Source organism: Typopeltis vanoorti, chromosome 10, assembly GCF_054136105.1.
Source record: "Typopeltis vanoorti isolate ZY-2024b chromosome 10, IOZ_Tvanoo_1.0, whole genome shotgun sequence".
In the NCBI taxonomy this organism is placed as follows: domain Eukaryota; kingdom Metazoa; phylum Arthropoda; class Arachnida; order Uropygi; family Thelyphonidae; genus Typopeltis; species Typopeltis vanoorti.
The window spans coordinates 93389588-93402939 of record NC_143558.1 but is presented as its reverse complement, the minus strand read 5'-3'; the positions used below and the strand labels follow the sequence as shown (position 1 = coordinate 93402939).

Here is a 13352-nt window from a genome sequence, read left to right as displayed (position 1 = left end):
TGATTAATTTGTTTCTGTTATTAGAATGGTATCATCAGCATATCTAAGATTGTTGTATTTTATACCATTGATACTAATTCCTATTTTTTGTTTTTCAATCTTTTTCATCATTGCCTCACTATAGATATTAAATAGATTTGGTGAAAGGATACAGACCTTGTCTAACTCCTCTTTTTATTTTCACTACAGAAGTCTCATTGTTAAACAGCTGCATTTTCTGTTTGGTGTAAATCATTTTTATAATCTTAAGTGCATGATCTTCTATGTCTAATTTATCTAATATATTGAAAATTTTATTATGTTTTACTTAGTCAAAAGCCTTCTGAAAGTCTATGAAGCATATGTAAATGTTCCTATTTCTTTTGAGTGATCTTCTTATTAATATTTTTAGTTCCAGGATAGCATTAATGGTTCCCATTCCTCTTCTGAAGCCTTTCTGTTGTTCACTCAATTCACTGCTTATGGCTCTTTCAATTTGCTTGTTAACAATGGTTAAAATAATTTTAGATGCATGGGATATTAGGCTCACAGTTCTGTAATCCTTGCAATTTTGTTGCATTATGTTTCTTTGGAATTGGTATGTAGATAGATGTTATAAAAACTTCAGGTAATTCTATTATTTTATAGATGTCCTGAATGGATTCCACTAAATAGTTGTTATTATTGCCAGTCAAAGCTTTCAACAGCTCAGCCAGAATATTATTACACCCAGGGGATTTATTATTAGGAAGATTCTTGATTGCATGTTCTACCTCCTTTCTTGTGGGTAGAGTGGTATCTGTTGTTACGTTTAACTTAAGGTGTCGTGAATCATCTAACATGTTACCATTATCATCATTATAGAGGTCTGATAAGTACCCCATCCATCTTCCATTTATCTTTTCCTTATCAATGAGCATGTTTCCATCTTTGTCTTTGATGTTATTAGACTGTGTACGTTTTGCTTTTCCATTAAGTTCTTTCACTTTCAGGAATGCTTCTCTGGTTTTGTTCCTATTTTGTAATTCTTCTATCTCAGTGCACTGCCTATTTATCCAGTTTTCTTTCAATCTTTTACAGAACTGTTTGATTCTTTTATCCAAAGTTTTATATCTTAATCTTTTCTTCTTTCATCAATAAGGTTGATTACCTCTTGAGTTATCCATGGTTTTTTCTTGCTTTCTTCTTGTTTATTGATGTGGTTTTTAGCAGATGTTATGATAGCTGCTTGTAGCCTATTCCACTATGAGGCTTCATTTTCATTTTGCAACTGTGCAGACAGCAGTTCTGAAATATTTTCATTGAATTTTGATTTTATTATTGGATTTTGTACCATTTGCAAATCCCATTTTAGGGGTTGACTTCTTTTAAATTTTATTGTTTTCAGGCGAATATTCATCTTCATTAAGACCAGTCTCTGATCAGATCCACAGTCAACACTTGGCATCACCTTTGAGTTCCGTATTCCATTGAAGTAACGTTTACTGACTACAATATAGTCTAATTGATTTTTGCATCTTCCATCCAGACTTTCCCATGTGTAACCTGCTGTTGGTTTTTGCTCAAAATAAGTGTTAGTTATGATGAGACTGTGCTTGTTACAGAAATCAATCAGCTTTTGTCCTCTCTCATTCCGAATTCCTAGTCCAAATGGACCCACGTGTGTAGATGTTCTCTCTGATCCAACTTTTGCATTCCAGTCATCCATAGCAAAAATAACTCGAACTTTCTTGCCTCCAACTTCCTTTATACACCATTCTATTTCATCATACATGATATCTATTTCTGCTTCCTCATTCTGTTCTGTAGGAGCATATACTTGAATGATCAACATATCTCTAGGTTTAGATTTCACTAGAATTGCAATTACTCTATCGGATTTTTTGATTATATGGATAATGTTTTTATTAGTTTTCTTCTCTACAATAAACGCTACACCTCTTCTTGATATTTCACCACCTGACGTATATATTTTATATATCTTGCCATTTGGAAGTTTCGACTCAAAATCTGATGATCCTTTCCAAAAAGTTTCACTTATTCCTAGTATACTAATATTCAATCTCTCCATCTCTCTCATCACATTAGCCAATTTCCTGCATTTATTCAACCCTCTTACATTCCAAGTAGCAGTATTCAAGCAATTTCTGCGTCCAGTTTCTTTATAGCAGTCACAGACTAATGATACCGCAGGGGCTGCTATATCACCCTGATACCACCATTCTGGGCATATTGAGTCTAACCAGGCTTTAATTCTTTTCTGTGTAGACATGATGCTTTACAGAGCGGTATTTTTTACGGAATGGGCCGCCAGCACCATCCAACCCCTAATATGAATGGAGGACCGCAGCTATTGTTTGCTAGCGGGTCCCATAGACCTAGCCAGGAGGCCTACAAAGTAGTGCCACTAAACCATCTCCCCCCCCCCCCATCCACCACCGAGGGGACGCCTCGATGTGCTGTGACAGCCCAGCGACTGGACACTAACCTTTATACACACAATATCTATCATACCTCTTCTTAAACTCATTTGCTGTCAGGGCACCCACAACTATTCTGGCAATCCATTCCACTCATTCACTATTCTCCATGCAAAAAAAAATCTAGTCTGCACATCCTTACTAAACACAGCCTTCAATAACTTCTGGGGGTAAACTCTGGTTCTCTCTCTCTATTTGTTATATATCAAAAAAATTTCTTTGTGTCAGTGTTATAGAATCCCTTTAATAACATAAGTTTATATTATGTCCTCTCTTTTCCAGCTATCAACTAAATTTTGAAGTCCACACATACATTTTCTATATCTCCTCCTAAGGCGCAATCCACAGTTGGTCACTCATCTCTGAATTCTCTCCACTACCTCCCAATCCCCAAGAAACCCAGGTGATGACTAAATCTGTGCACAGTAGTCAAGATGCAGCTGAATCATAGCCTTCTAAAGAGAGATAATAGCCTCCCTATCTTTACTCCGTGTGTTTTTTGACATCCAAGTAATCCTTTGAGCTATTTGAGCTCACTTTTGCAATATGCCCTCTAAACTTCAACTCTCTGTTCACCGGTATCCCCCACTCCCTAAATACCTAACTCATCAATTTCCTGTCCTCCAGTACCATCAATGTAATACACACACTCATCATCAACTTTCTTTAGTCGTCTGCTGGACGAATGCTTCTCCATTCTTCTTCCATTTTGACCAATCTTGTACATCTCTCTAACATAATGTCCATAACATCTTGTTATCTCTCCATCCCAACTTAACTCATTACTGGTCTACCTGGTTTCCGATAACCAGTTCATTATATCCATTCTGTTGTTCTCATCATCTATCTGTTGTCAGACATTCTCACATGTCTGTCCAGTGCCATTTGTTACCATTTATTACAAATGCAATGTCCATTACCTTTCTTTGCTTGCTTATCCAAGTATTGATTATTTTATCTGAGTTATTCCCAAAATGGGCCTTTCCATCTTTCATTGTGTTGTTTTCAGTTTCTCTATGTATTTTTTAGTCAGACTTCAGGTTTCACTACTATAGGTGATTGTTGAGAGTACACACTGGTTGTGGATCTTTTGTTTTGGTAAATTGCTTTTAAATAGCTCTCTATAATGGTTAAAAAAAACTTTTTATATTACTGTTATTCTAGCCGAAATTTCATTATCAAGTTTGTTATTTGTAATGATTTGGCCTAGATATTTGTACAATCTTACTATTTCAATTTGTCTTTGATTTATTTCAATTTGTTTTTATCTGGAGTATTTCCACTATACATTATTTTTGATATATCCATATTTATTTGCAAGTCTATCTCCACACTTACTTTATTTAATTCAACAATTGTATTCTAGTTCTTTCAGTGATGTTGCAGTGATGATTAGAATATCATCATCAACAAATTATAGACTGCTTAAGTATTCTCCAGCAATATTCAGTCCTCTTTTCTCCCAGTTCAATTTTAATATACAAATTTAATTTAAGAGTACTGGTCCTAGTGTAAAATCCTGAGACATTCCACTAGTCACCCCCATTCTCCTAGATTCCACTCCACCATATTCTACTCTGGTATGTGCCAGCCATTTTTCTCCTGTCCCCTGCATCCATTATACTAGTTTTATATCCATTTCCTTTTGCTATAACTTTTGTATTTTTTATTTTGTATTTTGTAAAACTTATTTACATGTATATATATACACTAAGGGGGAAAAATTATTTGAAAAAAAAAAAAAAAAACTGTTTAATAATGATGAAACTACTGATACAGTTAAATATTATGAATAGTACCTGTTTAAAGAAAACAAGTTTAGTATTTCTCCTAGAGCCTGGAAGATATGCTTTTTCTTCAATAGTTACACTAGGAAGCACCTAAGTGAGCAAATGTAAAAAAACAACAACTCACATTAGACTTTTTAAGACTATTTAAGTTGAAATAAATTTACAATGTAAATTGCATTATAAATTTGTTTGTAATGCAATTATAAACAAATAGTTTATAATGGTAGATATGGTATTTTTATTTGATAGTTGACGTGCCCAAGTCAGAATATAAAAAATTACTCACATTTTGAAAAAATGAAAATAATATGCCAGTAAAATTTCAAATACTTTCAAATATAATGGAAACACTAAATATACATAACTATACAAGTTGTAAACCTTGAAAAAAAATTTTAAAAGAATCACAAAGTATATAATGTAGTTAATTCTTGCTATAATATAGCAAACTGATATGGATCAAAAGAATAATTTGTATAGTTTACCATATTTTTCAACATCTTCCTGGTTGATGACTTGTGACCTTATTCAAAATTCTTCCCTATATATCTTTAATGTCTCTAATTAGTTAACAGTGAAAGTAAAGAAAAGGCCTCCCTCTCTCTATATCTCTGAGATAATATCAGATTTGAAAAGGGAAATGTACAAAATCAATACCTGTATGTGAAAATATGAAAAATAAAAATATAATACAGTAAACCGAAAAGAAAAAAGAAAGAAAAAAAATTAAAGACCAGAGGCACAGAAAACTTAAATACAAATATGAACAACCAGTAATGACAGTGGGCTGTTGTTTCAAATAAATCAATTTATAAGTACAAGCAATATGTGATAATCTTTCAGTTCAAGAAGATAAAAGGATCAGTTACTTGTTCATAAAGATAAGGCCTTTTGTTTTACTGTTAATCTTGGACCTACAAGATTCTGATCCTCAAAGGACCAGAATCTTGCACTTCCACATCTGGTTTTCTAATTTTTTAATTCTAATTTTTGTATATTGTAAGATATTTCATTGTTTCCAGATTTTGTATATGACATTGCAATTCTTCCTAGTAGCACTCCTCTTTTGATTTTATCTTGGAATTTTCCTCTCTTACTCATCTGTAATCCCAGATATTATTATTATATTTTATCACAATATTAAATATTGGTATTTATATTATTATTAAATATAATAATAATGATTTTTCTTTATTTCTTAGGCATTGTGGTGGTTACTCACTATGGGAGATCCACTCCAACCACTGTTCACACAATGGTTATCAAACTTACCAAAGGAAGTCAGTCTTAGATAACACAAAGTCTGTCATATCACTCCTTAAATCATTCACTACCCTATCAGGAAATGAATTCCACTATGGGGGGGGGGGGGGAACTTCCTACATGCCATTTTTCCCTTCACAACTTCCAGAGAAAGCCTCTTGTCCTTTTTTCTGTCCTCTTGTCCTTGTTATAGTATAGGAAAAATCTCCCCATTATCAATCCTGCAAATACTTCTCAACAGTTTAAATATCTCAATCATATCACTTCTTCATCCATCCACCAAATCCTATAGTTTGTACACCCTCAGTCTATCTTCATAACTAACAATGTAAAGTCCTGATATCATTTTTGTTATCTGCCTATGTACCTTTTCCAAGATTAGTTTATTTTCTTCAAATCCCAGTGACTAGAACACAGTAATTCAGATATGGTCTAATCAGGGCTATATACAATAGAATCACCGCTCTTTTATCTATACTGGTAAAAGTCTCGAAGTCCTTCTTAGTATTGCAGCAATCTTCTGTAATACCTGCAGTGCATTTGCAATATGTCTCCTAAATTTCAAATTTTTACTGATTATCACCCAAAGTTCTCTTGTTTCCTCTGCTTCCTCTAGTACAGTTCTAACCATACAGAGCATGCAGCCTTCCATCAGTGGATCCCAAATTTTAGAACATTACATTTAGTTCCATTAAACTGATATCGCCCATTCATTTGCCTATCTACCCAGCTTATTTAAATCCTCCTGAAGGGCTATCATATCAGTACTATTACTAACCTTTCCAAGCTTCACATCGTTTGCAAATAACTGATTATCTTCCTGCAAACTAGTGACAATATCATTGACATAAAGATTAAAAAGCAAAAGTCCTCAGTGCCCCCCCCCCCATACACAACTCCCTGATATCTATCAGACAGCCAATTTTCAATTCAATTCACTAATCTGATATCTAACCTCACATGTTGGAACTTAAATATCAACTTATCATGTGACATCCTATCAAATGCCTTTGTAAAATCAAAAAAGGCAGTATATGTCTTTCCTTCATCAACAGTTTGACACTTTATTTTAAAAAGCAAGCAAATTATGAAACAAGTCCCTTAACAAATCCTTGCTGACCTTCATAGATAACCTTACTCTCATCTGCCCAATTTTGTATATGATCTCTTAATGATTTCTCCCAAATCATGGCAACTACAGAAGAAATACAAACTGGTCTATAGTTTGACACATGCATTCTACCACCATGCTTGTTCCAATAGCACTATCTTACCCTCCTTCCACTCACTGGCCACCAAGTATCCAGACTTTCACTGAAAAACCAGTTCAGCAGTTCCCTAGCACATTATCTTAAAAACACGTGGTGAAATCCCATCCGGTCTCACTTCCTTATTGATTTCCTGAGTACTTAGTATTTGAAACACATTCTCCTCCTAACTCTCCCCATAACTCCAGGAATGAATCCTATTTTTCCCAAATGAAATGCCCAATAAAGTGATTATTAAACAGCTCCATAATGTTACTTGCACTGGTTACTCAACTTCCTTTTCCATATAACAGGGTCATCCATCCACAATTATTGCTCCTCCTGCTCGCCTAATACGGAAAGAATTCCTTAGCAATTTGCTTATGCCTGTAGTACTAATCTCTTCACATTTCATTTTTGTCTTCCTTACTGCACTAGTCACTTTCCTGATTGAGTCTTAAATTCTCCTTCATACTTTTTCTTTAACCACTTTTTTATCTGCAGTTCCTGTTTGATTTCATTAGTCATCTACTTTACACCGTTTTTGTAATCATATTATCTTTTTCACTGTGCCATTCCTGTTGATAAATATTTCTTCATTAGTCTCTGCACCTCTTTCATTCATTGTGGAACTGCCACAAGCTGACTTCTAAGATTATTATAGTCACCTGTCTCAGAATAACAGATAAGGAAATTATAACAGATTATCATAAAAAGTTATGTTTCTAAAAGCATTCTTCTTCTTCTTATTATTATTATTACCCCAAGACCTGATGGAGTCAAAGACTCATCTGAGAGGTCCTTTTATCACACACACATCTCATCATACCATGTCTTAAGCACACTCAAACTCCTTGCAGACACCAAACTCTCAGGCAAGGCATTCCAATCATTCACACCTCTGCAAAAAAAAAAAAAAAAAAAAAACCTGCCTTTCACTCCACTACTCACAACCTCTTTATACAGTTTCCAGGGATGACTTCTGGTTCTCCCCTGATCTCCCACTATTCTCTGTAGAACTCCTCCACCATTGATCCTATAACAACCCCTTACCAACTTGTAGGTCTCCCCTCTTCCTCCTCTCCACCAGACTCCGCAAATTACATTTTCTCATACTCGACATTTCAGAGGTCAGAATCTACCTTAGTCAGTCGCCTTTGGGCCCTTTCCAACATCTCTTCATCCCTGAAAACCCGGTGACCAAATCTGGGCACAATAGTCCATGTGTGGCCTAATCAAAGCCTAATACAATGGAACAAGAATCTCCCTACTTCTACACGTCAGTGTCCTCCGCATCATTCCCAGAAGCCTTTGTGTTGTCTTCACAATTTTGGTGATGTGTCCCCTAACTTTCAGATCCTTATCCACTATCACCCTCAGATCTCTTATTTCCTCTACTTCCAACAATATATTCTCACCAAGCATAAACCTTCATCAATAAATCTATTGTTTCATTAGTTGGAGTGTCTTTCAATTTCTTTACAGATGTTTTGGATATAGCTATTTTTATCTTTTTGACAAGATTTCTCATCACCATGTCAGTGTCCTCCGCATCATTCCCAGAAGAGAAGCCTTTGTGTTGTCTTCACAATTTTGGTGATGTGTCCCCCTAAATTTTAGATCCTTATCCACTAACACCCCCAGATCTCTTATTTCCTCTACCTCCAACAATATATTCTCACCAGAAATAAATTCTGCATCCCATTTTTGCTTTTCAAATTTTAAAACCTTACATTTTGCAACATTGAACTCACATCCCCCATTTCCGTGCCCAATCACTCAATTTATTCAAGTCTTCTTGTAAGGCCACAATATCTTCACTACTCTTTATGGTTTATCCCAACTTTTGCATCACCTGCAAACAACTGAATATCTCCATCCAAATCTTCGCCAACATCATTAATATACAAGTTAAACAGTAATGGCCCTAAAACAGACCCCCTGAGGCACTCCACTAGTGACTTTCCTTTTCCTGGATATCGCACCCCCCCATACACAACTTGTTGACACCTATCAGATAGCCAGTCTCCAATCCAATGCACTAATCTAATATCCAACCCCATCTGCTGTAGTTTGACTGTCAACTTATCATGAGATACTCTATCAAAAAGCCTTTGTGAAATCCAAGTATATTACTGTGTATCCCTCTCCTCTGTCCAAGGAAAAGTCACTTTATTGTAATAAGTAAGTAGATTATTAAAACATGACCTCCCTTTAGCAAATCCATGCTGTCCATCAAAGATAATACCATTGTTGTCAACCCAACTCTGGATCCTAGTTCTCACAAGCTTCTCCAACAACTTAACCACCACCCGACACACAGATAGGCCTATAGTTTGATGCTTGAGTTCGATCACCTCCTTTATGAAGTGGCACAATCTTGCCCTCCTTCCACTCCTTAGGAACTTGACCAAGTGCAAGACTCGTATTAAAAAAATATGTCAAGGCAGGTGTCAACTCCCTGGCACATTCCTTCAGAATACGCGGCGATATATTATCAAGTCCCACAACCTTATTTACATCTAGTTTACTCAACTCCCCAAACACCTCTTGCTCACTTACAGTCAGTCTCTCCTCCCCATCATCAACTGCTCTCAATCTCTCCATGAAGTCACATTCGCAAGATTGAAAGATCTTTATGAACTGCTCATTAAGTATCTCCACCACACATTCTGCAACAGCTGTCTCTTTATACCATTTTCTCCACTCAATGTCATCCTTCCATAATCATTCTTTCTTTTGCTGGTTACATATCGAAAGAACTCCCTAGGATTTTTTTTTGGCTTCATTAGCTAACTGCTGTTCATACCTCTCTTTAATTACTCTCACCAACCAAGTCACCCTCCTTGCATGGTCTTTGTAGACCTCATGAAATTGGTTATTTCCACTTCTCTTATGCTGCCTCCACAATGCACTTTTTCTCTGTATCGCATGCTTAATCTCTTTATTCATCCATATCACACCTACCTTATTTAACCTTCTCACCCTTGGAATACATTTAGATATTGTATCTACTAGATAGTGTTTGAAAATCCCCCAAGCTGCAATGATCTCTTTTCCAGCTACTTTTCCAGCTCTTATATGGTGAAATCATTCAGAATCATAATGAATGAACCATTAACATCATTTTTATCAAATAACTGTTATGTATGTATAAGAGGTAGGTGTACAGGATACTAAGACATTACATTACTGCATGATAAAGTTCACATTATTACTAACGTGTCTATAAACAATTTTCCTTCAAATCAGTGTTATTTGTCAAGACTCCAATACTGTTATTTCTTGTATTTTCATCTTTTAATCATCTATAACTGCATCAATCCACCTATGTCGTGATCTTCTTCTGGGTCTTTTTTTCTGCTGTCAAACATGTTTTGTACAATACTTCCTCTCTCATTCAGGATCATACCATCTTAAATTACGTCTGCTCAAACATTTCTGAATGCAAGCAATGCGAAGTAACTTAATATCTTCAATCTTAACCACCTTATCGGCTTATGGATCAAATATGCATCCTCATATGCTTCGTATCTATCATATATTTCAATGTAATACCAATAGTATTACAATTTTAATATGAACTTTGCTTCCATGATAACCTTGACGTCTATAGACGTCTTGGCCAGTAGCATGATTAATATCATTCTGCCACTGATGTAACCATTCCCCTAATTTTCACATCCACAGTCTTTATTCTTTGTTCAATTGTTTTATGTCTAACCCAAATCTTAAATGCATTAGCAAACCTGGAGGTTTGACGCCTCCAGGGAGTCCAAAGACTCATCGAGGAAGGGTACCCGCTCTACAACTGTCTCCACCAATCATTCACTAATTATCCATCAACTGACCACAACTACCTCAACTTCAAAAATAATTCTGAACTCCAAAAATAATTATGGTATTAGATTTTAATGCCACTTTCCCTTCATAATGTGATCAATATAGATGATGAAGAATCAGAATGGAGTTAGTGTGCATACCTGTCTACATACGAGAGTGGTCTGAAAAGTTCTCAGCCTAACAATGAAAAAACGAATTTATAATTTCAAAATTATTTTTATTTTTTGACATAATCTCCCTTAAGATTAATACATTTATTCCAGCGATGCTCCAGCACCATTATCCCGTCCCTGTAAGGTCTGCAAAATATCCCTCTACAGCTGCAATTACCTCTTGATTCAAAGAAAAATGCTGACCAGCGAGGAAGAGTTTTAGTTTTGTGAAGAGATAGAAATCAGAGCCAAATCTGGGGAATAGGATGGATGTTCCAACAATTTGTAGTGCAGATTCCTTAATTTTCCCATTGCCAAAACACCTTTGTGGGCAGGTGCATTGTCCTAATGAAAGATGATTTTTTTTCTTCTGCAAACCAGGAGTTTTTTTTTATTCTAGTCTGGTTAAAAGATCGGAATAATATTCCCTGGTTATTGTTTTATCCTTATCAAGATAATTAATAAACAAAATGCCTTTAGCATCCCAAAACACCGATGTCATGACCTTTCTTGCTGATGGAATTGACTTTGTTTTCTTTGGCGTTGAACAACCAGCCTCTGTCAACTGTTTTGACTGCTGTTTGAATTCTGGTGTGTAGTGGTGAATCCAAGTCTCATCCATAGTAATAAATTGATGCACAAAATCAGTTTTATTCTTGTTAAAATGTTCCAAGCACTGTTCAGAAATTTTCATGCAAGTGCATTTTTGATCTGCTGCGAGCAAGCATGGCACCAATCTTGATCAAGGCTTTTTCATTTGCAATTCTTCATGCAAAATATATCCTACATGTTCTTTTGAAATGTCTATAGTTTCAGCAATTTCACACACTTTGACTCGCCTGTCATACAATACCATATCGTGCATTAGATCAATGATTTCTGCTGTTGTTACACTTTTTGGACGTCCTTCACGTGGATCATCTTTAAGGCTGGAACGGCCACGTTTAAACTGGGCACCCCAATTCTTAATTGTCAAAAACGAAGGAGAAGAATGCCCATAAACTTTTATGAATTTTGAATGAATTTCTTTTGGCGTTAAACCTTCTTTTACAAAGAATTTTATAACCGCACAATGCTCAATGTTATTCATTTCAAGGGATACAGACAACAATTTTGCTTCAGACAGCTGCATAATACAAACTACTTGATAGAATGACTTGCAATTTCACATGGATGCTTATGACAGATGTACCAACTTAGAAAAAAAAAATGTTGCAAATAGTGTTGCCATCTATGGCCGAGGCCGAGAACTTTTCAGGCTACACTTGTACCTAAAGACAAAGCTGATGTCCTAGCTTAACTTCCAACTCCTCCACAGATAATCAAGACAAATTACCTCCTCCTTTGCCTAGAACATTGCACTGCATGCCTCCTCTAACTTTCCATTAAAAAGACATCAGAACAATGTTGAAAAACCTAGATAACAAAAACGCAGCTGGTCCTGATGGATTTCCCACCTATTGTGTGCTCAAGAGATGTGCTCCTAAATTAACACTTGTTCATTATCATCTATACACAATAACGGTACTCAGCTGGCATCTGCCCCTACAACATGGAAACAAGCTCATATACAGTTAATTCCCAATAAAGGTGATAATTGTCTACTATCAAGCTATTAAGCTACTGCTCTCACTTCATTGTCCAGAGTAATGGAAAAAGTTATCAACTCAATTTCTATGACACCTGGAGAACTACTAGCTAATTAGCGACCACCAGAATAAATTTTGTCAATCTAGATCCACAAGAGATCTCCTGGCTTATACCATCCACCTCCGGACGTGCCATCATGAAAAGGTTTGGAGAAAACTGTGCTGTTGCACTTGACATTTCCAAGTCATAGGAGCTGGCATCAAGGGCATCTCAACAAATTACCACAATATGGACTGCCTTTTTCCCTATGTAACTAGTTTTCCATTTTTTCTCTCAGACTGCCCGCTATGTGTAATGGTGGAAGGCATTCTCTCTCTTTCAGATCTTCCTGTAAATACAGGTGTCCCTCAGGGCTCTTGTCATTTCACCCACCCTTTTCCTGATTTATATAAATCAAGAAAAGGGTGGGTGCTCTCATTGACTGCAAATGCTATTCATAGTTTTTCTGATGGAATCTGTCATATGACAGTGAAGAGTGCTCTTCACCCATCCTAATCATATGACAAGCCTTGCAATGCATAAACATCTTCTCATGCTTCATGATCATTTGCAATGAGTGCTCTGAACACTGTTCCCTGCAGTATATAATTAGGGTGGAAACAACTTAGTCACTTTCAATGCTTTCAAATCACATTCTCACAAATAAAGAGACCTCAGATCTTTTCCACGTACTTCTGATAATGCTCAGCTCAACAATCAAAACAAATCTCTCTTCTTATACTGACTTACTCCAAACCTTGACTGGCATATATAGCATCCTCAACTTTCTAAAAAACTGGATATCCTTTTCTTGCTCAAGAGAATACTTCTCTTCTGACCAGTTACTTAGTCAGCCATCCTGGTTGGCCAAGTGGTTAGTATATCCACTCTCCAGCTAAAATGCTGCAGGTTCGAATCCCACCATGGAAATGGATGTTTGTGATTGTCTGTGAAAATACTAGTGCTGGT

At 35.9% G+C, this 13352-nt stretch overlaps 1 protein-coding gene across 5 annotated transcripts in view; it reads right to left on the bottom strand.

The window, feature by feature from the left end:
• Window positions 1–13352, bottom strand: part of LOC150102596 (uncharacterized) — a 337088-nt gene that overhangs the window by 125319 nt on the left and 198417 nt on the right. For all 5 annotated transcript variants that reach the window (XM_090398992.1, XM_090398995.1, XM_090398993.1 and 2 more), the window contains one exon: window positions 4259–4339. In XM_090398992.1, the coding sequence (XP_090255118.1) occupies window positions 4259–4339 (81 nt within the window). The remainder of the gene's footprint in view (window positions 1–4258; window positions 4340–13352) is intronic.